This window comes from Gambusia affinis, linkage group LG13 (assembly GCF_019740435.1).
Source record: "Gambusia affinis linkage group LG13, SWU_Gaff_1.0, whole genome shotgun sequence".
Taxonomy (NCBI): domain Eukaryota; kingdom Metazoa; phylum Chordata; class Actinopteri; order Cyprinodontiformes; family Poeciliidae; genus Gambusia; species Gambusia affinis.
Genome location: NC_057880.1, coordinates 14,295,878 through 14,323,689, shown reverse-complemented (window position 1 = coordinate 14,323,689; position 27,812 = coordinate 14,295,878). Strand labels below are relative to the sequence as shown.

The window sequence follows — 27,812 nt, the reverse complement described above, 5'->3', positions numbered from 1 at the left end:
TAGAAAGAGAATAGTGTACTACGGAGTTACTGCTATAAACCAATTGCTTTGTTGAGATAAAAACATTCCCTTGTGATATATTGGCCTAGTTTTTAATGTATCCCCCTTGCCTGATAAGATGAGATTCTCTGATGTCTTTGTTTTTCTCCCACTGTTTATACTTGTGCAGACTGTGATTGTTTTACATAATTTATTTCCTACGTGTGCATCCAAACATTCATTATCACATAAAATATTATATTTACTGACAATCCCATTTTAACCACAATGAAAATATACAGTATTTGGTCTAAAATTTGAGATGCACATATCAGGTCTTTATGGATCAATATATATTTAAATATTTTGAGGTCCAACAAGCTGATTTGGATCTTGCTTACTTGCACTGTCACACACGTTAACTCACTATAAGTATTGTATTAATAGAACAATTAAGTGGAAAGGCAAGGAATCTCAATGTTTGGAACCATTCTTGATCAATCAAGGTCAAAGCCCAGAAGCAATCCTAATAGAAGGGGAAAAGCAGCCTTGCTTGTTGAGATCTGTGTAGCATCCCCTAAAACCAGGTTAAGTCTTTTATGCATTTCCCCACCTTCATCTCTATTAGCTTGAAAGATAATGAGGTCTCTGGTTTAACAGCGGTTCAGTCTGCCAAGGGTTGATCTAAGCCTATCAGGTGCACTGTCTCTTCTGGCACAGGCTTGTGGATGTCTGGAGGTCCCTTAACCGGATCACTACAACTCAGGTTGCTGATACGAATGGAAAACACTTAGAGAAATTGACTAAGTGACACTAAGTGCATGTCTGAGTTATATAGAGAGAAATTTCCATCGATCTATCAGAATTTAGGGCAACAAAACCTAGGAAAGGTGATTAGTCTTCCATGTGATCTGATTGGGAGAATATTGTTGATAGAAATTTTAGTTCTGTCAGTCTGTGCATCCAGAAGAAAAGGTTGTTGAAATCACCTACCCAGAACTGGATTCAGTGTAAAGTTAGGCACTCAGCAGTAAGTGGACTCCTCTTTTTTTCTTCTGCTTCAGACATCAGACAGACCTAAGTTTTAAAACAATGTCAACAATCTATAACTTTAGCTGTAAGGTTTTTCTCACAGTCCTATAGTGGCTCACTATAGGATTGCTGTATTGCTGGGTTGAACCCACTTTCCATCCCTCTAGGTTGCCAGATCTCAAAAAGAACTAAACAAATGAGCACCATTTATCATGTAATCATACTAATAACTAAAAGACAGGTTTAGACACTTAATTTGACACAGTTAATATTTAAAACTATGACTGATATTGGATTATCTTGAAGCGTTCAGAATTTCTCCATGAAATTTACATGTGAAGCAGTGCAGCAAAATAATTACACTTCAAAAGATCTATTATATCTATTCACAGGCACTCAGACGAAAACACTTGTACTTATCAGCTGACAAGCGCATAGTCTTCTCATGTTTTTCAGTTACCACCTGCATGGATAAGAATTTGCTTTTTACTGAAACTATTGATATAAAAGATCCTTTTAAAGTGACATACAGAAAAGACTTTTAAAGTGGGTTTCAATTCACATACCTATAACTACCTTTTATTATCCTGGAAAGCATCCAACACCTTATTAAAAAAGAAATTTGTACCCATGAAGAAAAAGGTTAAATTCAACATGTAGCTATTTAGAGAGTCTCTTTCTGGCTTTGACGTTTTTCTGTTTTCCTTGTGGGAAAAAGTGTCAACTCCTGCTTTTTATCTAACTCCAAATTTATGCAGGAATCATGGCATTGAGGGAGCCTAAAAGTCAGTTTATAAACAGAAAACTGAAGGCTGCCACAAAGATGAATACCTAAAACTTTTCCATTAGATGGAGATGGAGAATAAATCAAACCGGAATCCAGTATTCTCCATATACAAGATATGTAAAGAGAGCATTTCTGGAAAAGTTCAAGAAATGTTTTGACAAAATGAAATTGGGAACTTAAGATGTATTTAAGCTGAAATTGAATTCCACTTGGGTTCAGCACTGCTCAAATGTTTAATACTTACCTTTGGATCAATTAAACTCTAACATAGTTTCTAACAGAAGTAAAATTGTCCAGATTACAATTATAAAATAATTTGTCAAAAGATTTTGGGTGTACACTTACACTGACACACAGTGCAGAAATATGGACACCTGCGTCTCCATCTGTCTCCCAAGGTGAATAAGACATGACTCAGCCCATTCTGGCCTGCAACTCATATGGGAAAGTGAATGCATATAAACAGGTCATCAGACAAGCACACACACCAATCATCTGCCATACTGTAATGCAGAGTGAGTGCTGCAGCTAGTGCTTTGTGCTTGATTGTATCAGACAGTGCTGGGAAGCTGATATTAGATGAGCAGAGATGAAATACTCAGTCTGGGTAAAAAAAAAATATTTTCTCCTTTCATCTATTTTATCTTTCCCCTCCCATGGGAACTTTCACACACATTTTCTCACCGCTGCATCTAAGTGTGTTTTTTTTTTTCTCTCTCTCTCTCCATCTCTGTTTTTGCTCTGATTGACACGCCGCTGTCCGGTGGGAACAGCAGAAAAGGTTTTCCTCAGAGTCAATGAACTGCCAGAGTAAAATGCCATGCCTTGAGGTTTTCTGTGTTTGTGTGTAAGTGGAAGTGTTTGTCACAGAGAAGATAGAGAGAAAGTAGGTCGTAAAGGTACTCACAAATGTAAGGGATGGTTTTTTTAACCTCCCATTCTCTCTGTGCAGTTGTCTACCTTTGCACGGGGTGGAAAATATCACATTTTCCCTTCAGCTTTTATTCTTCTTGTATTATGATGCTTGTGCTCTTATCCCTTTCAGTTTGCTGCTAGCGCTTCCTCAAACTCTGCACTGCTTCACATGTAAATTTAGCAAGACTTCTCACAGCGACTCGGCGCCGAACGGTGGGAGAATCAAGAAGAAGCTGAGAAAAACAAAACATAAGGAGAAGAAGATAAACACTGCTAATTAGGAGTCTATTGTTAGTTCCATGAGTTGGAAGAAGTCACCCTAACAAAAAAAATAAAATATATATATATACGCAGCAATACAGGCGTCACTGTCAGACAGCTGATAAGAAGGCATACATGCATGTTGACACAAACACACACAACGACTAGGTTGCATGCAAATCAGTTGTGCTAGATGTTTGAAGTGCGACAGGTAACAACAGTAAAATAACAGGGAAATTTGGAAAGGTTGATGACTTTCAGCAGAGACAGAGGATAAAGGGAAACAGTGAGTCAGACATGTTGTTTATTGTTTAAAGGGGTTGTGCAGAGTGGCAGCCATAATGGGATGGCAATTATTCATCTGTCAGTCACCCACACATGCATGAAATTGTTTAAAAACTTTTTCTCTGCTTTCACTAAATCCCTGGTGTGACGTATTTCGTCTTTTCAATCAGATGCTTCACTTTGGTTTGGCTCCCATTTGTGTCACTGAATCTTTTACTCTCCTCTGAGTCTTGACAGGTGAGACCCCTGCAAGTTTCTGCACGGTGTCATCTTCAGATCTTTGTCCCTAACCAAGAAAAAAATAAGAGAAAAAAATGCTACAGGATGACGGGCTGCTCCAGTTGATTTCCCTCAGCTAAGATTTTGGTTCAGAGAGGTTTGAAGTAAACAATGTAAGCGAGGGTTTAGGTGGAAGGAAGGAACAGAAGGATAAAAAGAGAAGGAAATGTTGCATAAAGTACACATGAGAGACTTTGGGGGAGGAGAGATGAAGGAATGGGGATATGAGAGGAAAAACTCTGTTTAAAAACAAGACAGAATAGAAAGCATTTGCCCTCCAGAGAACTACAGTGTCTCTGAAATGACACAGAATTGAATGCCATATAACTATTGAAAAGCTGATTTTATTTTTTAAAGCGACATAACATCAAAGAAGTGCAGAGAATTTTCTGCTACTGGGCTTTATCTGTCATTTGTTTATAACATCAATAAATCAGTCAGTCGGAGGATATAAGCAATTTTAAAATCCCTGTTCTAATGCAGAACAACCCTTTTCAGTCACATCTTTAAAATCGGACCAGGTTATACCTTGAAAATGAACATCTCATTATTATTAAATGTTTGAAACAAACCAAACAAAAAGGACAACATTTAGTTACAGATGTCATCTCAGTATTTCAGCTTCCCTTTCAACTCCTACATCTGTTGCATTAGGTTTGTGTGACATTCGAGAGCAAAATTACATGTTGTTGTCGAGACTAAATGCAGACGGACTGGTAGACTATTACATGCGTAAGATAAGATGTCCGTATCCTAACACTCTGTAGGCTTCATTAGTGTAATACAGTTAGATCATCACAAGTAAAATATGGACTGATTTTGTTGAGAAAATGAGACTTGCAGAATCAATGAACAGCTTTCTAATATAATGTACTTTCTACTTTGGCGATATAGTTGTTGGATGAAATGACAGTACTTAAGTCTAGGGACATTACATATTTTCTATTTATTTAGTTATTTTTTGTGACAAGCAGTCATTAACCATTGTGGAAAATTGTAAGCAGACTGAGCTCACCACACAGCATATTTCATTTTCTAGGTATTGAATTGAATTCAAGTTTATTTATTCAGTGGCAGAGCAGAAAAAATGTTGTATGCTAGAAACAAAGCAACCATTGTTTTGTATGACGATTTTCTAGCTACTGGCTAATTTGCAAACAAAGTCCTTGGTTTGATCCTTTTTAAAAGATAGCAAAATTAGAATTAAAAATTCTACATGTACACTAACACCCACACGCGCACACACGCCAAAACACTAGGGTGCCAGTTTGCTAGACTTCCAAGATACTGTTCACAATCAACATTTCTTAACTTCCTCACCCTAAGGGAGGATTATCCAAATAAATATTCACTTTATAATCTCACATTTGAGCTGGAGATTTGGGTTTCATTACTTTTGTTTGAAACAAATTTCTGTCTACATTCTCAGCTTTTCTGTGCTCTGTTTTGTCTTTGACACCTTTTTTTTTTTTTTTACATATTTCTATGTAAATGAACGTTACGACCTACATTTGTTTTAGGACCCACAAGCCAGAAAAGATATATTATAGGGAAAAGTTGCACAAATGATCATATATGTCATTTAAATCACAGAAAAGGGAATGTAAATCAGTGAGAGAAATTCAGTTTGTTTTATTGATGCAGGGGAGAGGCGTAGGACAGTCAATGGCACGCATTTACACGTCATTCACAGCAAGCATGGGCATGAAGGAGGCGAAGAGGCAAGGCGGGAGAGGGCAGGAAGAGGAGGGGGTGGAGAGGGCCTGCCAATACAGATAAATATTTCATCCCACAACACACAGAGTCACTGAGACTGGGACCCAGAGGGGGAGAGAGGATGCAGGGGAGGAAATGCTAAGAGCAAAGGGAAAGCAGGCAAGACAAAAAAAAAAAAAACTCCCAAAAAAAACAAAAGAAAGAGAAGAGAGTAAAGGAGGAGTAGAGAGAGAGAGAGAAAAAAAGAGAAAGCCTGGAAGGTAAAGGTGTCCTTATCTCTCACATCACTGTCCGTGACGCTAAGCAGGGATGACATGAGAGAGACTCACACACATCCTCAGAGACACACATCTTTCACCCACTCATTCAAATGTGATGTTCAAGGGACTACACTGTTACTGTATCCACTTATTGTAACAGCAATTTCTTGTAAAAATCTTTTTGTTCTGTTTTTTCGACTTTGACAGCAGACAGTTAAAAAAAAAAGTTAAACACAGAATAAAAAATACCTAGAAAGTAAAGCACAAACATACAAGGATGGATAAAAAGAAAGAAAGAAAGATGACACTCAAAACAGATTAATCTAAAATGCTATAAAAGGAGCCATACAGCTTGTTTCATTTTTTACTGGGGTAATAATACACAAAATCTTTTAAATGTGTTTTAAATATTATCCACCTATTCAGGGAGCACAGCAGTTGGGTAGACTTCGAGCAGCAGTCTAAATAAAATATCCTCTACACTAAATAAGAAATTATTTGTTTGACGCTGACTTAAACATGTAATGTTTTGTTTACAAACATGTCCTTCACAGATTTTTTTTTTCTTTTTGCTTCTTGTCATAACTAAATCATCATCATTTATTTTATTTTTTATTTTTGCTCTAGTGCCCTTTATTGAAGAGTGGAAAGTGGATCCTGAGAAAGATCCGCTTCCTCCAGGCCGGGACTTAAACCTGTGACTATCTTGTAGAGGGCTAACACATCCGTACATGGGTCACACATTTTATCCCAGACAAATATTTTATTCAGACAAAGATGGCCTAAGTTGGAGTGGTTGGGTCTGACAACCCATATAATCATATATTCATAAATACGAATCAATATATATGGTTCAAATATTGAATCATATATAATTCAATATAATATAATGATATTGAATTATATGATACTTTTTTGTTGTTGCTTTTTCATGTTATTTCTCATTTTCTTGTTAATTTATAGATTTTTCTTTCAAGCTAACATTTTCAGTTTTGCTTTTTTGGGGCATTTTTAATTAACAGCAAAGCAATATTTTTGTCTGTCTATCTTTGTCTGGTGAAGATATGAACTTGTGTGTATTTGCACATTTGTGTCAGTCAGACAGTTGGTCTTTTAGCTTGCGCTATCTCCCACGGGGAGTAACACTGGCTCATCATTAGTAATGAACCAGCAGCAGCAGTGGAGAGGCCAGACCACAATCTCAGCCCTGAGAGACAGATGTATATTTGATCGTCACTCTTTTTGCCTTTGTGTTTCTTGGCATGTGTCTGTGTGTGATTGTGTGAGAGAGAAAGCCTACTGAGTTCAGAGAAAAGGTTATTTCTCTTTGTTCCCTATTTTATTATCTGCTACTCTTTCACCTGCACCATTTTCTTTTATGTTTCACCAGATTTGCCATTTTCCTTCCTTGCCATTTAGCTTCCTTTAACCATCTTTCCCACTTCTGTTTTTTCTAGGACTGTGCAGAAACAGAAGTAGACAGAAACAAGTGTTGTACCTTGTGCAACATGTTCTTCACCTCCGCCATTGTGGCCCAGTCCCACTACCAAGGGAAAACCCATGCCAAGAGAGTGCGCCTAGTGCTTGGGGAACCACCAAACCTACCCACAGCCATAACCAGCCCTAGAAACACAGGTGCATTTTACCTTTGTTGTTATCTTTGCAAATCACTTATTACAAATCACAATCATGTAGACAACTCGGTTTTAGAACTACTGAAAAATTCAATATTAATTAATAAAAAACTAATAAAAAATTGACAAAAGGCAATTACTGATCAGAAACAAACTGGAAAACTCTTATATTTAAACAGGAGGTATTATGCAAAATAGACTTTTTTAAGCTTTAAATTTTGTCATAACATCATTCCTTCATCAAAAACAAACCCAGAGAGTTGCTTTCATACCAACTGTGAAAGCATTGAGTTGGATGTCATTGTCATTATACAGGTGTGCTTTCCTCCAGCAGGACTTTGATGCTACACTGGTGAGCTAGCTACATGAGTTCTATCAAGTATCAGATGGTGCATGATGAAACCGGGAGACCACCTGTATAAAAGAAACTTAAAGCAGAAGCAGCACTGGAGCCTTTAACACGGCGTTGAACCAAAACATGTTTGTAAATCCTCCAAGGACTGGATATGAAATAAGAAACGGAAAGCTGAAGACCAAAAACCAGATCTCTATCATTTCAAATATATGACAATTTTTCAATAAATGACATAATTTTTAATTATATATCCCATTTTTATGCGTGTAGGTATAGGAATGGATATAGTACCTAGGCATCTCTCAGCCAAAACATAAAAAAAGAGAGAAACAGGACACAATAGCAGAGGAGGGCCCAAAGGCAAAATTTTGAAAGCTCAAGGCACAAGGTCAAGAATAAGCCAAAAATGTAATCACTCCAAACAAACTGCAAGCACTGCTGAAGCAGGAAAACCAAGCATCTCTGGAGCATTTGTGGCACTGTTTGCTAAAAACAGAGTAAAACAGACTGGAGTAAGCAGTTTTGTGCAACTTCACCCTTAATAAGAGCTCAATTTACAGGTTAAAACTTAAATGCTTGTAGTTTATGTTCATGATTCTGAACTAAGTTGAATTCCACCACTAAGTAGTTTAGCATAAAAACATCTGCCCATTAAAAGTACACTTTTATTTGCTGCCACTTTTAAGGCACTTTGAGGTGGGTGTTCCACTTGGAATAAAAGTTTTATTCTGTTTCAAGTTGTCAGCTAACACAGTCAGAAGTCTTAATTTAAAGAAAACATCTACTGTCACTTCACTTAGACCTTTCTGTGTGATCGATAAACAGCAGAGCTAGAAGAGTCTGGATGCATTAGGGTGCAAATTGCAGAACAATAGTTCTGATTGTGTCTGTTCTATCTGCATGCCCAAAGCAGGTCTTACTTCCTGACTGCGGCAGGCTCCAACACTTTGACAAAACGAAACGAGTACATAAATATTTTGACATAATGTTTTTTGATGTTTAGGGCACAAGCCTTCAATTTATATCATTAGGTTAAAATGATTGGGGAGGCTGGTTCCCAAAGAGAACCATGTTTAGCAGCATGGATTGCACCCACACACAGGTTCACACTCTTAGCAGTCAAGAAACTCTGTCCTTTGAATGTAAATGTTGGAACACTTTTCCACACAAACTAGCTGATGTTAAACCTCAAAGTTTAATATTTTACAATAGTGCTGCAAAATATATCATAAATGTATTATTATTGCAATATCACTGGACACGACGTGAAAATTGCAAAGTGCCAAGACTGCAACAAATAGAGTATTAAGTAATTATTTAAGTTTCAGGCATTCAGTCTCTCTATGCTAGTAAAATATTTGGTGACACTTCTTAAAATTTTAAAGAAGCTTAAGTGATGATAAGTACTAGCCTGGTAAAAACCAGTGCCTTGCACTAGACTTTGAGACGTGATTGATTCCTGAAGACGTGAACTTTGTTGAGATTTTAAATTTTACCCAATTGCTAGCGCTTGCCCATTACCTTTGTAATTCACCAATTCGACGCTAAGAAACTTACCATAAATTGCCTGTGCTATAAAAACAACCATCCTCCACTGCGAAGAGAGACGTGCCAATCTGAACAAGGTGGCTGTTAATGTTAATTCAATATATTTGGAAACATGGCCAACACAGACAGAATGGCTTCATTCACTTCCTACCATTTCTAGTTTTAGAAATGGCAGCGGTCTACCATTTCTAGTAGTCCGCTACAGACTACAATTCTATAACACTGCAGAAAATCAACATCAACTCTCATTCCTTCTCTTTCTGTTTGCTGATTGGCCACGTTGAAAGTTTACCTTAAATTTACTTAAAGCCTAAAATTTAGAGAGTCAAACTGAAAAGGGCATATAATTAGCAATACAAAATCTCTGCCAAGTAAAATAATCTCCGAGTTATTTCCTAGTCTTTGTTCATGGGTGTTTGAGTATCTTTTCCTTAAATGTGTGTTCTGGCAATTTATCTCCAAGGAAGTTTTACATAATGTGATACAAATTGGAGTGAAAGGGAAAATTCACAGAGCTGTAAACATACCATTGCTCCAAAATGGAACATTATAATCAGCCCCCAAAGTGACTCCTGCTAAACTTTGGCCTACTTTGGAAAACTGTCACTTCTGTGCTGCTGCTGCTGTGGAATTTCTGTCTTTTTATGACAGTGGGACCTGGAGGAAAAGATACAGGGGAAGTAGCACAAGAAGAGAGGAAGAGTGACCTGGGAGAGAAGGAGATGATTTCAGGAGAGATTAAAGTCAAAGCTAGCCTTTGTGAGCTCACTGAGATGAGTGCAGCGCAAAGGACGCACAGCCAAGTTGACAGGCCATGCCGTACATCACAACACGAATACGCTAACATGATCATCAGAAACACACAAAAGCAGAATGACTGATGCATTTACTTAGAAATCTGGACTCCAACATTCACTGAAGTAAGAAAAAGAAAAGTCGATAGATGCTGTAGAAACCTTAGAGAGGTAGAGAAGAGATACCTGTGTCTGTTCCTCTGTGCACATCAATTGAGCACTTCCTGCACACACTCTCTCTCTCGCTCTCTCTGTGCCCCACTCCATGAAAAACACTTACTTCTGCTCCAGTGTACAGAGATCACAGTCAAAAGGGGAAATGGTGGGAAAACAAAGGCAGGGAACAAGAAATTACATTGGATGATCTCTCTCTCTTCGTTTCTGCTCAGTACGTGTTCCACAAAGCTGTCAGAACTGAGGAACCTCACTCATGCATGGGCACACATAAACAGACAAACATCATCCAGAGCTTTGATGACCCCCTCATCTTTCACGGGATCAGAGAAAAATTAAAAAAGACACGACAGCCACATAGCTACAAGTTTGTGTTTCAGTAACTGAGAAGATGGAGTGGCATGGCAGAGACGAGCAAAGCAAATGTGAGTGGGTGTGGCGGGTTCGATGAGCAGAGGCACAGCCATAGATACGGTAACTATGTGAACAGAGACTGAAGACACATCAAGGTATCAGTAGCCAATCAGATCGCAGGGCTAGAGTTCAGCCAACACAGGACCGCATAGAACAGATCCTCTCAGTAGCTGACCTCAGGAGTCAGTGGTCAAAAATTCATGCTTGCTCTTCATTTGTTTGTGGTTGCAGTTAAATAACTGACTCATCCTGGTTAAAAACCATGCATGATTGGGCTTCTGTTTGTGATATAAAATGTACCAACGTGTGGCAGTGCAGATTTACCGTCACATTTATCAGTCTGACTCTAAAGTCTTTGACTCATTCAGGATAGTGAATTGGCACATTTGGAGATACCATCTGGCATCATAAGCTTTCTCTCTCTGTCTGGCTGTGGACCTAGCTCCCCTCCCGGGTGGATGTCTTTCGTACACGTATTGTACCTTAACACATGCAAGCAGGCTGTGCTGGATCTTCGTTCTAACACACAAACACACACTTTCTCTCAAGGGATTACACATTCAGTCCGCCGCCCAAACACCCACACGCACACACACGCAGACATGCCATCTTTTCTGTGAGAGCCACTACTACGTCCTGTGGCCATATCAGTGCCTGTTGGCTATTAATGGACAATCACCATGGTAACCAGTGTCGTGTCATGAGTAGCAGGTCACCTGGAAGTCTGCCATTTCCCCTTTTTTATTCCCTCAGAGGACAGACAAGACAAGGTGATGTTGAAAAAAAGATGAAATGGAAAGGATTAGTAGGATGGTAAATGTGAGCAAAAAGGCAGCTCTTGAAGATTGGACCCCAGAGTGCCGATTGCTTCGGCACTCTAAGGTGACACTTGGCACAGATCTGGCCAACAAAGTCTAATTTGATGGGTACAACCTATTGTTAGCAAGTGTGAACGTAAATGAGTGTGCGCAGGACCATGCATTAACAATGTCATCTTATTTAATGAGTGAATATGAATGCATCAAATTTTATACCAGTATAATAATTTAATAAAAATCTTTTCAATTCATGTCATTTTCGCATTAGGGCTCAATTTGCATTTGAATGAACATTAATATCCACCTTAACTCCCCCTTCTTTTCTTTTTAATCCTGTAGAACTCCCTCCTCGGCTCTAATTTTTGCCTTTTTTTTTTCTTTCTTTCTCCTTCAGATTCCTCACCTTCCACCCCGCTACCCACAGATCCCAACGCTTCCCCTGCCTTACCCTGGCCAACGCCAGAGCTCAGTGGAAACGGTGGCAGAGAGGCTGGGAAGTACTGCTGCCTGTGCGGAGCCTGGTTCAACAACCCTCTGATGGCCCAGCAGCACTACGAGGGGAAGAAACATCGCAGAAATGCTGCCAGGGCCCGCCTCCTGGAGCAGCTAGCAGGCAGTCTGGATGCCACAGAGAGCACAGGTCAGCCTCCAGAGTCCCCACTCAACTTGTTGACAACCGTGGCTTGTGAGGGCGTTACAATGAACGAGGTTAAGTGAGTGATCATATCCTTAGTGTGGCGGTGTGGGTGGTAAAGTGTTCAAACTGTGCTCTTGTAAATGTTGTGTACATTTCACATATGTCACGTTGGTATAAGTATCACCAGTAATTTTAGTCAACATTCGCAATTGTGTAGGTATTTACTTTAAAAATACCTACACACCAAATTTATAGTTTGACTAACTTTGATGTATAATTGAAAGACATTTAATTCAATTTTGTTACCCCAGCCTTTCTGAATTACATAAATAATGCAATAAACTTTACATTTGTTTAGTATTGTGTAGGTTTATCATTTTGATAGTTCTTAAACTATCAGGTGTATTTTGAGCTAAGAGTATAAATATATTTTAATTAGGGCACTATTTTATTTTAATAGCAAATCTTAAACCTTCCTCTACTTTAACATAAAAAAATATTTTTTATGTTGAAAGATTGTGCACACATCATTTTACACACCTCATAAATGTTATTCACTGTTTTCAGACCATTCAGCAGGAATCGCATGTAACCTAGCCTTTACTGGAGTTGTTTTTCTGTCTTTCTCTATAAAAATATATAACTATCTGAAGACCAGTACAAATAAGATGTGTTGATGACCAGAACAACCAAGTGATTTAAGAATAGTGGACCTACAATGTGCGTGTGTGTGTGTGTGTTTTTATTACCTGCAGCAGTAATGCATTTTATTATTTATTGTGCACAAAAAATAAACCTTCCAGTCTGAAGGCTTTTACCTTTTACACCACGGAGTCTTTCTCTGGTAGTAGATTACTGGGACAATTTTGTCTCACAGAAAACGCGCAAGGCTAAGCAAGCAATGAGGCGTTTATACTTAACCTCCATGTTGGTGTGATAACAAGAGCCTTCATAGAGTGATCATATAAATGCCATTACAGGTGCACCGGCTCTGCAAAAGCACCTTCCTAATAGACTATTATGAGGTGGACGACCAGGCACTGCGACAGCGCACAAGGCCAGCTTAACATGAACCTAGCTTTAGCCTGGGAGATGAGATAGTGTTCTCCACAGTAGCTTAAGGGAACACATATTTATCTTTCATGATTAGTTTGAGGAATGGTGATAAAGCAGAGAATCATAAAACATGAAACTCAAATCAACATCTGACCAGGCTAACTGCAGAACGATCAAGGTGCCTAAAATAGACTTAATTAAATCAAAGGAGAAGAATCAAAATTCAAAATCTACTAAAACCCAGATGGAAAAAGAACAGCTATAAACCCCATAGAATACAACATTTTAAATGAACATTTATTAGTCCACAGAGATATTTCTCACTCTTTATATAGCTGTGAATCCCTCTACAACTTTGACCTGATATCTTATTAATTCTGCTTGCTACAGTCTAGCTTTCCAGATCAGTTGTCAGGGTTCACAGGCAGCTCAGATTGCAGCGCAGCTTCTACACTTGTTAGTGCTATATTTTTATGTGCCTAAAAACCCATGGGCCTTCTGTTGCTATAGCATATCTTAGCTGCTAAAACACCTCATAGTGGAGCATGATTTTGCAACTACAGAAGATGATATTAATATATATGCAAAAACCTTAACCACGAAAATTCACACTTTCTATTTGTGACAAAATTACAAATATAAAGGAAACAACAATGTACCGTACTTTGCTTACTTTAGTAGAAAATTGCAATGATGCCAAGTCCCAGTTCTTAATTTTCACATTTTCAGAGCCTTTTTTCAGTCTGTTCCCCACACAGACCCAGACTGAAGAATAGCAAGAAGAAGCAAGGCTGTCCTTAATTGAGAAGTCATATTAACAAATGTTTGGCACAGAGATAACATCTACCATCGTCCTCCTCCACTTTCAAGTTTGGCGCATTCCTGGCGCACATTGCACAGCTTCTACAAGTAAATGCTGATTCTCTTAGAGCCTGAGCTGCGCTGATTGCTCTGTGCTCCAGGTGCCATGACACAAACCATCATCTCAAGAAGCCAATCATATTAAAAGCATGAGTCATGTTGCCGCCTACAGTGGCTCAGAGGCTTTAAAAGTGTCGTGTTGGATATCGTCCGCAATCCACACACTGTGACCCAGATCCCACAAACTGAGCTCTTTTTTTTTTTTATAATTTCGACTAAAGCATTTAAATGTATGCAGTTATAAATATTTAACAGACACCTTTTTGGAAAATTCTACATTTGTTGCATTTAAGAAAATCTCTTCCTTCACGGCCAGTAAAATGTCTTTGTTATAACCTGAGACGACGTTCTAAGATGTGAGTTTATTAACATTTTTATATGATATTTACAAAGTAGAATGAAAGTGAAACATTGTTTTGTATATTTCACTGATAAAAATCCAAGGCATGTGTTTGTATTCAGTCCCCTGAATTCGACCTTTGTAGAATGAATCACCTTCTCTTTATATTATAGCTGCAAATCTTGGAGTATATTTTACCCATTCTTCATTGTGAAATAGCTTAACCTCAGTCAAATTAAATTGAGATGTGCTGTAGACATTAAATTAGTTATTGCCACAGATTTATGTTTAAGTCTAGGCCACTCTATTGCATAAATCTCACTTGATCTAAAGAATGCACTCCTAGCTACAGTCACTGTCCCACAGCCTTTACATTAATCATGAAGGTGTGCTTTATTAAAAGAAGCACGTTCATTATCAGGCCTCTGTGGAACCATGATCTCCTGCAAAGGCAATTCAACCATTTCATCCGGGTGTGTTGATGTAGGGGTGCATTCAGGACAATGGCCCTTGAAAACCAGGGTTAGAAATTCCTAATCTAAATCTGTGCTTTTTATCTCCAACTTTATTTTTAGACTCATTGTTGTCAGAACCTCTGCATCAGTTTTAAACCTTTTTTTGCCTCAAACATTTTTTTTTTCTTGAAGTAAAGTGTATTTAGCGCCACAGATCACTTCTGACCAGCTTCTTTGCACTGCTGAAGAAAAATATTGCCACAACATAATCCTGTCTGCTGCTCTGATTAACTCTGTTTGGTGTTCAGTCATCTAAGGGTAAAAAGAACAACTATAAACCTGACATGGTCAATCACTTCCACTGACAGGCCCAGTTCTCAGAGAAGTTCAAAAGTTGAGATTTGTTTTGTTGCCAAACCCACAACTTTGTATCTAATCTGTCTGTTATGTTCCTTGGTCTACTTGATGTTCTTTGTTGCCTAATGTTCTGCAAAACCTCAGAGGATTTCACAGAACAGCTGCATTTATACTAACATTAAGTTACACACAGGTGGACTTTATTTTTTAAGTTGTTCAAGATTATTTGTCACATAATATTTTATTCTAATGGTACATGGGCTGGTTATAAGTCCATGTACTTTTTAGCTATTTATCATTAAAACATTTTAAAACTCATGTATTTTACAATAATGTATTAATTGGTACTGTTGTAAATCCCTCCCAAATATGTTAAAGTTTGGGGAGGTTGCAGTTTTTTTTCACATTTTTTCATGTAATGACTTGATCTGATATCATTCCTTTTAATACAAAATCATTGCATGATTCTTACTGACTACAGTCTGTGGCTGCTGGGTTCAGACACATTTCCAGTTTTGGCATAGTTTTCACTTTTGATTGGCTTTTATTATCACTTGTACTCCTTTTCCTATTCCCAGTCCATTTTCTCCCATTCTTTCTGCTGCTGTGTTCATTCTCTGATGCTTGTTGCTTGTTCTTGCACTTGCATCACAAGGAGCTCAGATATGGCATCACATCTGAACTGTCATCCTTGTTAGCGCTCTGCAAGGTGTGGTGACTTATATATGTAATATTCCTCCCCGCTACTATCTGTGACTACAGAGTCTCCCTACTGTTTTATGCTTGTATCCCAATGATAATACATTCTCGTGCTTTCATTAGTCTTTCCTATCCCATCTACCCAGTGGCTAAACTTATCACAAAATAGCATAATATTTACATGAACACCATTTGTTTCTCGAAGACATTTCCAGTAGATAACGAGAGAGGCGCTGTGGGTGTGGCCACCGGTGAGGGAAGGAGGCTGCCTCACTCAGCTGAATCTTAATATAAATCACAATAGAGTAGAAACTCCTGAAGAAGGCCCTGTTCTTTGTCTTTGTGGCTCTCTGGAGATTCAGTATGGAATTGGAAGAGGTGAGATAAGCGTCTGGGATTGGAGAGCGTGTGTGTGAGTGAATGCTTGCCTGGGTCCGTGCGTGGACGAATCGGTTCAGAAGCTGAAAGAATGCAGTCTGTAATTGATGGCTCTGTCTCAATTGTGAGGCGGAGATGACCTCGTGTCCCTGGAGATAGCACTCCGTGACATAGCTGCACATCACTTTCATAGATATCCACAATCAATTCAGGGCTTTGTAGATAAATGGGTTTATCATTGAGTCGAGATCAATAAAATGCCTAACTCTTACAACAGCTATAGGAAATAGCTTGTTTAAATATGATTTTACATAGATTTCTCAATAAATTGTCTTGACAACTGTTTGAGATTACTATAATAAGAAGAAATGGTTCTAAATAACATAACTCTGAAGTTCTTGTTAACTCTATTCTCAGTAGTATAAACCCTAAGTACCAGTAGGCAGTTGTTTCAAAAACATGACATAGTTTTATTTTTGTTAAATATTTTGATGACAAAATCAATTACGACCATCCCATATTTTCCACACTCTATCATTATCTCCCAATTTCTGCAATTTCTGATCTTGGTAACTGAAAACTGTCTCATTATTTGGTTTTAAAGGAAGGTCACAAGTTCATTCAGTTCACACAATTTACTAATGGAAAGCAAAGTTTTAATGCACAATATTGTAATCAAACAAATAATGCAACTAAGCATTTTTATTCTGATTTCACTGCCACACATTGATTTTGCAATGAGAACTGCTATTCAGTATATTGCTCTGCTCTTATTTATATCAAAATAGCAGAACTACATAAGTAAATTATAAGCCTCTTTTTGAATGTTTCCCCTAAACCTCAGAGCTGAATGATAAAAAGACATTGCTCTAAACACGTGCTGCTGTTGCTCTGCTGTCTAATGGACATTTATTTAGGTTGCTGACAAGTAAACCAGTTAATTATATAAACTGTTGGCTAAAGGGATAAGAATCATTTGAAGTGTAAATATTATATATCTTTAGAGTTGAAAGAATACCATTGTTTATTTTGTTAGAAAATCTTAAATAAGAGACAAACGTAATTAACAGTTTGCATTAAAATTATATGTAATACAATTATTTTAATATTATTAACGTGCAAAGTGTTTTACACTGAAGTATGTCTTAATCAATGTTGACTTGATGTGGAAAACACAGTTAAACTAAAACACAAACATCAATTTAGGCAAGTTTCAGTTACGCCTTTTGTTCCTTTATGGCTTCTACTCCGTCCTCTCGGAAACAGATGCCGTTTCCAATTTCTGCCACATTTCCTGCAAAATTAATTAGACTCTCCTGAAGTCCTTGATTTTTTGCTGGTGAAATTCCACTTGGACTCATAAGGACTGCTTCACACTCGACAGGCAACTGTTTTCTGCTGTGATGTGTATGTTTCATTCCTTGGAGACAAACAGTCAGGCCCATGCATGCTGTTAGTTTTGATTGCATCTCAGAGGATTTCTTTTGAATCTGCTTCATTTTTAGTCTTGAACAGTTCATGGCCCACTCATGATGTATCATAGGATTTTAGGGCTATGGGGTGGGAAAAGCTTCATTAATCTGTATCCAAGGCAGCAGCACATTAAAAAAAAGGAATTACAATTATAAATTTGTTTTGAGATTTTTAACTTTCACATGCATTTCAAAATATGTTCTAACTTTACATTAAATAGAAAAGGAAATGATTAAAAACACCATTCATAATTTTGAGTGTGCACCTGTATTTTTCATAATCTGCACACTGGTTAATTGTCCCTTTCTGCTTGATTTAGTGTAGTTTAACAAACTGTACTCACCATAAACAAGATTTCTTAATTGTCAGTGTTAAATGGTACCATAAATCCCTCTGAGACACATAAAAGGAGTTGAAGTAAGAGCTTGGCAGAGCATTTAAATGGACTATGCCACAAATATTGTGCCCCTGAAGGCACAATATTCTCAGGTCTTAGCAATAATGTTGTGAGACCTGAATCAAAAATGTTCAGTTGTGCATTATATGTAATATTTAAAGATAGGAAACTGAAGCAAGGACATGTCAAGATTCCCCTGCAGTAATGGCCTCATAATGAGCATACAGTGTATTTCTAAATGTTAACATAAAATGTGGTTCATTTTCAAGCAGCTTTAATGCATCTGCAAACAAGGGATGGCTGCAGTGCTAGAAGGCTTTGCACATTAAATGGCAGTCACAACTCCACACCCACTGCCTTTGCTCATCGCACCCTCTCTTTTCACTCCCTCCCTGGCCTATCTTCTTGTGTAATTAACAAGGCTTAAAACACCCGCACAAATACTGCTCCCGCTGACAAAAAACTGCTAAATTCTTAAGCCTGAGCTGCAAGCTGTCATGCACACTTTCCTTGCATGTAATTAACATGGATTAGGTCTTTTGCCAGAAACTTATGCCAGAACCAAAAACACAAAGCGTCTGCTCTTGAGTGTACGTTAATGTCTGCATGTGTGTGTTTGTGTTCAGACCACTGGCGCCAATACAAAGCGGCACCATATTGCACATCAGTGTTGCTCGGCCACACACTGGGGAGGTGACATCAATCAGGCTAAAAGCAGGGAAGCTGCATACACATGTGCGCTTATAACACACTTAGTCTTATATAGAAGAACAGAAATCTTTGTGTTATCCTTTCAGCAGTATAGATTTATTGAACTAAGAAGAGCAGAATTGGGCATTGTTTTCTTTTCAGAGTAATTTTCCAATAAACAAATAGGAATTTAACAATATGAAATTTTTCAAAACTAATAGTGGCAGCAGCAACAGTAGAGTAGTTCTCAGTACCACCATCAAACCCTGAATGGCTGCTGTATTACATCTGTTTTTAATTCAAATGAAACTGGAAAAATGTCTTAGTGTGAAAAAAAATGCAAACATAACTCTGTAAAACCATTTTAGACTTTTCTCTGAAAAATTACATGAATTTCAGTTAAATATAGCATTTCTATTTGGCTTTCTTTATGCCTATATCTCCAATTTATACTCCTTGCCTTCTGCTTGCTTCTTTGACGATGTAACTTAGAGATTAAACACGTATACTTAAATGATGATTTAAAGTTAAATTACGCTGATCATCAGAAATTTTATCATATGAATATTTTCCCTTTTTATTTATTATTTACTTGCGCACACAGATTTAGCTACTATCTTTAAAAAGCTTCAAAATATCAGCAAGTTAATCTAAGACAGTGCTTACTTCAGGCTACTAATTTGTTCTGGGCTTTTCTTTTTTTTAATGACTGTATGTCCTTAATCACCCCTGTCACAGACGGAGTGATTCCTGAGGCAACACGAAGTGGATATGCTACATTATGCAGCTCCCACCCAGTCTAAATGATCTCACATTGCTCTCAACTGTCTTACAACTTCATTTCCCAACATAGTTCTTTAGCAATTATTGCCTCGAAAGGTCAGAAGGTGACAGAATACACAGACTAGTCATAAATCTCAAAGACAGTAATGACAGTGGAGAAAAGGGCACCCACACACAAGCAAACACATCCAGCTTCATTTGCAGCACAAACTGAATGATAATAGTACACATAAAAAAAAAAAAAAAAAACTCAAAAAAAATAAAAATGCAGCTCTATCAAGCCTGAGGGCCATAGACAGGTAGATTTAAAGTATCAAGGATTATGACCTCTGATCTTCGTAAAGCTCTGCAGTGATGTTCCTGATTATACAGCATGTTAGAAAACATTAATAGCCCTTCATTGTATCTCTGACCGAGATTACAGAGCCAATTATGTCACGCTGTTGATCGCCCCATCCTCCTTGACACAGAGAGCATTTCCTCGGCTCCCTCTGCCCTCACAAAAGGCAGACATTTTTAGAATCGGTGCTGCCATGCCAACAACTCATTATGTGTCTACTCTTCTTTATCTGTATATGCATCTTACTTTACTCTGGAAATTTTCCTCATTTCTGCTAAGCCCCTTTCTCTCCCCCTCCTGCCTCCAAATGTTGCTTCACCCCGCTCTGTCAGTATCTCCAAACTCATCTATTTTTGGGGTGCTCATCCCGACCACCTGCAAACCCTGTAATTAGTTAACATCTGTGTCTGAAGCACACATTCAATTTACAATGTAAAATGTGCATTTATGCACATCTTTTCGCAGTGGAAGGCAACACAATTAGCTGCTCAGTTCTCTCTGTTCGGTGTCCTAATTCTTGTGTTGAACCCCGCTCAATTTCAAGTTTGGAAGAGACACCCTTGCTCACGCCTACACACACATTGTTGCTAGAAAGTCTTAGGCATTGATTTAAGGATCTAAAACTGTAACTGGTTTTCTGCTAATGATTCGTCTAATCAAATGCTTTTGCAGATGCACTTTAATTAACAAAATTACTTTCCAAAGCTGAGGGTAACATAATCTTATTTAGTGTCCGTTGAGAAGTGCATTGTTACCCACGTTGTCCTCATTCCAGCATGTTTGTAATGCAGCTCATAAAGATGGTGGTTTGAATTCTACATATCCAAACTTCTCTCCCCAGCAACCCGTGCAAATACCTGGTTGTGTTTGTTTTTCTCCAGGGCTGCGCAGTAGTTACTCTTGCAGCGTCTGCAGTGTGGTCCTTAACTCCATCGAACAGTACCATGCACATCTCCAGGGCTCCAAGCACCAGAACAAGTGAGTAGAACTGTTGCATGTTCACACAAGTTCTTCGCAGTAAATTAAAATTATTGGTAATAAGTGGATATATTTCTTTTAGATGTGTGTAGGAATGTATATCTACTGGTTAATGAAGAGCTTCAACTATCTAACAAGAAACATGACGAGAAAGCTCATCCTTCTCGTCAAAACAGAATGATAAAGCTCCTAAATCGTTCCCTCATTCATGAACAAGATGCTTAAACTTCTCCACTAGGGGCAGGGCATCCTTCTCAACCTAGAGAAGGCACTCTTGCCATTTCAAGCTAACATGATTGAGTCTTATTTAATAATTGAGACAGTTTCTTCCATCTGAATATATATATCTGAAAGGAATAGTCGCCTTGGAGATGCCACATCAAAGTGATGTCAGATATTTGTGTACAACATTTTCTTCAAAGTTGTTTCATCTTATTCCTGTCAGATGGAGTTTAACATTGTTTAGCAGTGTGGAAAGACTACATGAATGACAAATGAAGGATGAGTGCCGAGCTCAACAGCTGTACTGCCATTGTAACCTACAAAATGAAAAATACTTTATATCCACCAGCAAAATATAATCTGAAACAAAACTATTGTATTGCATACATTTACCATGAGATAGCTGTGAGTGTGGTTGCAGGCTGTGTTGTGATGCATGGGCGAATGCATCGATGTATTCAAAGCAGTGAAATTAACATCAGCATTTTGCCAGATATAAAAAAGCCATAAGGTGTTTTGGCTTTCTATTCATGTTTTCTTTTGTTTTACTATTAAGGAATCAGAAATGTTGTTTTTTTTTTTTTTTTATTGCTCAACCTTCAAAGTCCGGCGAGTGCAATTCAAACATGTATGAGGAGAAAAAAATAAAACTTCCTCAAAATAGCCTGTTAAAGAGAAATAACATGATAGTTCTTTAACAGTGGGGTTTTTATCACCATTAAAATACGACTGCCCACATGCCATCAATGTCTCACGTCAACAGGTTGGTATACGGTAACAATTTATCAACTGCTTTATGTCATTGTAAGGAGCTGTTGTTAATGGGAAGAGATTGCTTAAGATTATATCTTGACGTGAGAACAAAGATTAAGTTCTGGACACCAAACAGACCTATACACAGAGCTCTGGATAAAACGTATGATCTAAACTCACAGAAAGTGGGATTTTTCTAAAGTATCATAACTCTACACAGGAAGAATATTGTGGTAAAAGATGACTGTTCATAACTCTCTTTTGTCAGTTTTACTGTCGCAGACTGCAGACACTAAAAGAGTCATGTTTATGACAAAGAGAACATAAGCAAGACTAATCGACAGCATCCACCGCAGACACCAAGAGACAGATGAGACAAGACGCAGGGAGAGGAAAAGAGACATCAGGTTTGGGACGACGGGGTTTAGTGATAGCAAGAGGCCACAATAAAATTAAGAAATGTCTCTATAGTATTGTTTCTTTTTCACAAAGGGAGGCAAGATGAATTGTAGAAAGGACACTGCAAAGATAATAAAGAGAGAGTGAAACAGACCTGCAGTTAACAATAAATCTTCTAGACTGGGCAAAAAGTTAGAGCTGGAGATATAGAGGAGATTTGGAGTGGACGATGAGGTTAACCCAGCATTGCTGACAGGTGCAGAGCTTTAGGATGGAAAGGACGGATAGGCCAGAGACAAATAAGAATAAACGAGGAAGACTTACAGGGGAGGCACAGGGCTTTTGTTTTTACTGCTCTCACACCAGTCAGCATAAGAAATTGTTACAAAAGGTTCAAGAGAAGTAGTAGATACATTTTCTGACTCACTGAGTTTTTGATGACACCTCAACATTGCAGCATGTGAGGACAGAAGGAAGTTGCTGAGGATGATATCTTTCACATACACACACAGACGTTTGTATTTCTTCTCACATTAGGACTTTGTATTGACTTCCAATCATTTTAGTAACTGCCGTTATGCCTAAACCACCCACCAATCAGAACCAATACTAGTCTATTCCTAACCCTAAAACTAACCTAAACTCAAATCACACCTTGGTCCTAAATCTAACCCAAAAACAGAACTTCACCTTATGGAGCCTGAGCTTTGGATCACATTAAGATCAGTTGGGGGCGTGCTCTGGTGGTGTAGAGGTTAGCGCGCCCCACGTTTGGAGGCCTTCAGTCCTCGACGCGGCCGTCGCGGGTTCGATTCCCGGACCCGACGACATTTGCCGCATGTCTTCCCCCTTCTCCTTCCCCCTTTCCTGTCAGCCTACTATGATAAAAGGGACACTAGAGCCCACAAAAAGGACCCCTGGTGGGAAAAAAAAAAAAAAAAAAAAAAAAAAAAAGATCAGTTGTCCCAACAATGTAGTGTCTGTTTGGAAAATGGTCCTTACAATGCATTAAAAAAGAGGCCACACACACAAGCACGCACAACACAAATATGGAGCATGAGAAGAATTTCAACAAGTTCAAACTGTTACTTCTTGTCCACAGTTAATTGAATTAAGTCCATAACATGTCAAGCTGAAAAGTCTCAAAGCACAGGATGTTTTTAGTGCAACCATTCTGACACATTGCAGGCGTTGAGAGACTGAACACAAGTGTTTCTGAAACCTGAAGCCTGGCCAGTTCTGTTGCACTGCGGTATCGATCCTCTGGGTAACGGAGAACAAGACTAAAGGTTCCACCTCATCAGCCTCACTTCCTCTGTATTCACCTAGTCACTTAGGTGAAACACAACACTGCACCAAAAATCTGTCTGACAACAGTTTAGGATGAGCCTTATCTCCCATCGGTCCCACGCCAACAGGCATCTTATTTTATCCTGTATTGTCCATGGAATGATATAATAATAACATAATAAAACTTAAAGGTGCATTTTAACAGTACAAACAAGATGTTTTCCTAAAACAACCTGAGAGGGTCCCTCACACTGAAGAAATGTTATTGATTCAGCCTCAACGATTGTTCCACAACCGCAGAATCCAGAATGCAATTAACACATATATACAACATATGAAACTTTTAGGATTTTCTTGCTCCTGATGTTTAATTGAACAAGACATATGACGGCATTAACAAAACCATTTAAGATACAACTGACATATGATTATTTACATCTGTTTGGTGCGGGGGTGTCCCTGTTTCTTATGCTGCCCTGGGGAAATGCCCATATGGCCCATATGTAAAACTGACACTGATGACTGGTTTAAATCCAATAAAGTGGCTTTGAGCTGATTTTTTTTTTCTGTTGTTTTATTTTTTATATTTCTTGGGTTTTCTGATTTATGAAAATCTAGGACATTTAACATGAGTCACTGGTTTAATTTCTGTGAGCAAAAAAAATAAATGCAAATTAGTCTTGTTGCTTGTTGTGTAATTTAGAATAAATAGCAAAAAAGCTAAGTGTGTAAGGGTTTAAGTTATAGTTAAAATACAGCATCGTAAAAATTCAACCAGCAACAAAAATATACAAATCTCTGATTAAAGAATACCACCCTGTCGGGGTAATTTCTGCAGGCAGCTGTTAATGTCATTTGGCTCCTTATTTTGTAGTTGAAATTACTGACATAAAGTTGAGCAGTAGCTCCAGAAAACTTTGGTCCTGAAAAAGATTACTGCAGTGGAAACAAATCTGGATAGTCTCTAAGAATTGTCTTTATACATGAAAGTGGCTATATGGGGAGTTCTTTTTATATGTTGCGATTTTTTTATACCGTGGGGAATATTTCGATAAGGTCAAAGATTTAGGTCTTTCTAAGTCTTTGGGAGCACATGCACGCTTGTGTTGTATATGAGTTCTTTCATACTAAGTATGAGCTTTGGTTTGTGTAAGGAGCTTTCTGGATGAGATGAAAGCGCGGCTGGCAGTGGCAGAGGATTAGCTTCCACTGAAGAAACATCCATGAAAAGTGCGAGTCTGCGCGCGTGTGTATGTGTGTGTGTGTTTTGTGGGGTGATTGGCATTAGGAATCCATCATCCTAAAACAAAAACAGATTTCTCTATCACATAAACAGCTGGACTCCTCAGTCTACCAGCTTCTCTGTCTTATCTAAGCCGGCCATCTGCTTCACAGGCAGCCGCAGGTCACTGGAAGCACTGCACACTCCACAGTTGGTCCAAACTGACTACTGTAATTGGACCTGTAAAGGATAACAGCAGTAGATGTGACATAATAAACTGGCAGAACATTTTTACAGTTTACACTGTGTGGTGATTAAGCCCAAGCACTTAGCTGGCCAGCGGACAAACAACACAATGGAATCAGGCACATGAACTGGAAAACACATTATAATTGTCCAACTAAAGCACTCCTAAAATCTAATAACTTAATTGCTAACGTGAAAATGAAACAATGGGAAGGAGATTTAAAAAATATGTACACTGGAAAATTTTTAAAACCATTTCTTATTTCTTTATACACTTTTGGAGTATCTAGGCTTTCATATGACATTTGGAAGCCTCAATACATTGTGTATAAAGAAATAAGTGGAGTTTAAAGTGGTTTGAAGCAATCAGTAGTTCGTCAGACTTTCTGGTGCTGTATTATGGTTTTTCTTTTGACAGAATGAATGAAGAAAGTGTGAAAGCAAACAGACCTTCAGAAAGCCTGGGGAAATATTGCTCAAAACAACTTTAAATAACTCTCAAAGGTTACAAGAAAGCTCTGTGAAAAGCAAACTTCTTTCACTCTTCCTCTTTACAAAGGTAAATAATTTGTTTCGCAATTTTTAGATATAGAGCTTTGTAAGATGATCAATATAGAACTGAAAATCTTGTTTTGATTGTCCTTGCCTCTTAACCGATTCATTTCTTCTGCTTTAAAAATCGATCTGTTTCCCTGTTTAACAACAAGTAGTAATTGATTTAAAGTCGTATGATCTACAATAAATGGGTAATTTACTAGACATACCAACTTCTACCAAGTTGGACCCCCTTCAGCCATGAAACTGTGTTTTCCTTCATGACACATTCCTCAAAGGAATTGGTCAAATCATCTATCTGTGATTATCTGGACAAGATTTGTATTATCATATGTTTCTACCATATGGTAGATATGTTCTGTCAAACTACGGTACATTTTGCAGCCAAGCCTCCCAAGTTTCTTAGATTACATAATTGTTAAAGTTAAGACAGTTCTGTTGTGTATTGGGAATGAAAAATTCACTTTTGACCTTTTGGATGTAAAATGTCATCAGTTCATTCCCTGTCCAAGTAGACGTGTGTCTCCAAGTTGAAGACATTCCCTCAAGGTGTTCCTGAAATGTCACATTCACAAGAATGGAGAAGATCTAGGTCACAGTAACTTTGACTTTTAAACTTTTACATCTAACTTCAACTGAGTCTTTTTCCCATTCCAACTGAACAGTTGTGCCAATTTTGAAAAAAGTTTCTTAAAGGTGTTTTTCCTGTCCTCTTTTAACTGAAAAAAGGACTGCAGACTCACAATCTAGAAACATAGAGATAATACAATATTTCAGGTCACATCAATTATCATGTAGAGACATCTTCTAGATAAAAAAGGTTAAATATAGCTAAAAACTGCAACCACAATCATGCACATATAGGCAGTAATACAGATGTAGATGTTTAGAGAAGCTGTGATGTTAAGCTTACGTGATGACCATGACTCAGTCTCTGACCCTAAGCTATTGCTGCCTCTTAACCATTTACCTGGCAAAGAAATCAGACTCCAAATAAAGTTTTTACAGGAACAATAAATTAGACTGTTACTAAAAGTAGAATCAAGTCTGCTGATGTAGGACAACCCTCAACCAGGGGATAGCCACTAAGTTACAAAAGATTTCAGTGAGTCTGGTGGCATCTTGCCTTTCATAAATAATAAAAAACACATTGTCTTTTTGGAGATATTGTTTTGTGCCACAAAGAGGCTTTTAGAAGAGATATGTTTTAGAGATATTGAGAATTAAATTGAAATTGAGATATTAATAATTAGAGTGAGGTGTTGATGCAAGCAAAGAACAGCCAGATTATGAGTTAATTATTCTGTTTCCTCAAGAAAAATAAACATTTGTATGTTGTGGAAAAACTGATGATTTGTTTTCTTAGAATATTGACACATTTCCTATTAATCTGGAATGTTGTGGGGGGTTTTTATAACAAAACTATTATGGCATGAAAAGTAGCATATTTGACCCTGGGATCTCTGACCTCTCTGTCTCCACTTATTACATGTCTGAATTGTTGCAAATGAAGGTCATTTCCAGAAAAACATGGAACAAAAGAAGGGTTGTACTGATCACACACACACAGATGTGGCTAGGGTTCACAAAATTATACTGAACTAAAAGTAGGAATACCTCAACATGTTTTGACTCAGGAGTAGCCACTATGTAATTACCTAAGTAAAAAGTATTCTGTATAAAACTATGGTGCTTGAACTGATATATATATATAATTTACAGATCATTGTAAATTATACTTTTTACTATCTGAATGGTACATGAGGCTCAGTAGATAAAAAAAAAGAAAAACATTAGAACAACAAAGCTTTTATACAGCGAAGTTTAACTTGTGTCGGCATCTGGTGCATTTTTGGTTGAAACATATTTGTTAATCTTTCAGTGAAGTTACTCATGGTGGGTAGTGTATCCAGAAATTTTATTCAAGTAAGGGAAGTGATACTTCATAATAATATTACAGAAGTAAAATATAGTATAGTGACATAAAACAATTTATTTTCCAAAAGGTTACTCAGAAACATAGGTAACTACCCACCTCTACTGACACAATAGGTGGTTTTATTCTCACTGTAAAGGAAGTTTTAATTATCATGTTGAAAGATAAATATTTTTGTCAAACATAAAAAAATTTAATTTCACTGCTATCTTATTTTTTTCTTTATTTTGCTTCCCCATGACAAATGCAGGTGTAGTGCAAAGGATCATATTGTATTGTTGTTAGTGGGCAAATGCATCTAGAATAAAGTCTTCTTTTTCCCTAAAAATCCTGGCCATGTTTTCTGGTGCGGTGTACCAGAAATAATATTGGGATTTAGGCAAACAACTTCCACTTTGTTTAAAGATGCAGGGGCTACACATGCTACTCTTGAA

The 27,812-nt window shown here is 37.8% G+C and overlaps 1 protein-coding gene across 2 annotated transcripts in view; it reads left to right on the top strand.

The window, feature by feature from the left end:
• The window catches only part of zgc:171482 (zinc finger protein), a 59,056-nt gene that overhangs the window by 22,784 nt on the left and 8,460 nt on the right, over positions 1-27,812 (top strand). The window contains exons 4-6 of one of the 2 annotated variants that reach the window (XR_006372557.1): positions 6,972-7,149; positions 11,646-11,964; positions 20,659-20,755. Coding sequence is in view for 1 of the 2 variants with exons in the window: in XM_044136364.1 (XP_043992299.1) it covers positions 6,972-7,149; positions 11,646-11,891; positions 20,659-20,755 (521 nt within the window). In the remaining variant the exon portion in view is untranslated. The remainder of the gene's footprint in view (positions 1-6,971; positions 7,150-11,645; positions 11,965-20,658; positions 20,756-27,812) is intronic. The other variant, XM_044136364.1, reaches the window with a different exon arrangement.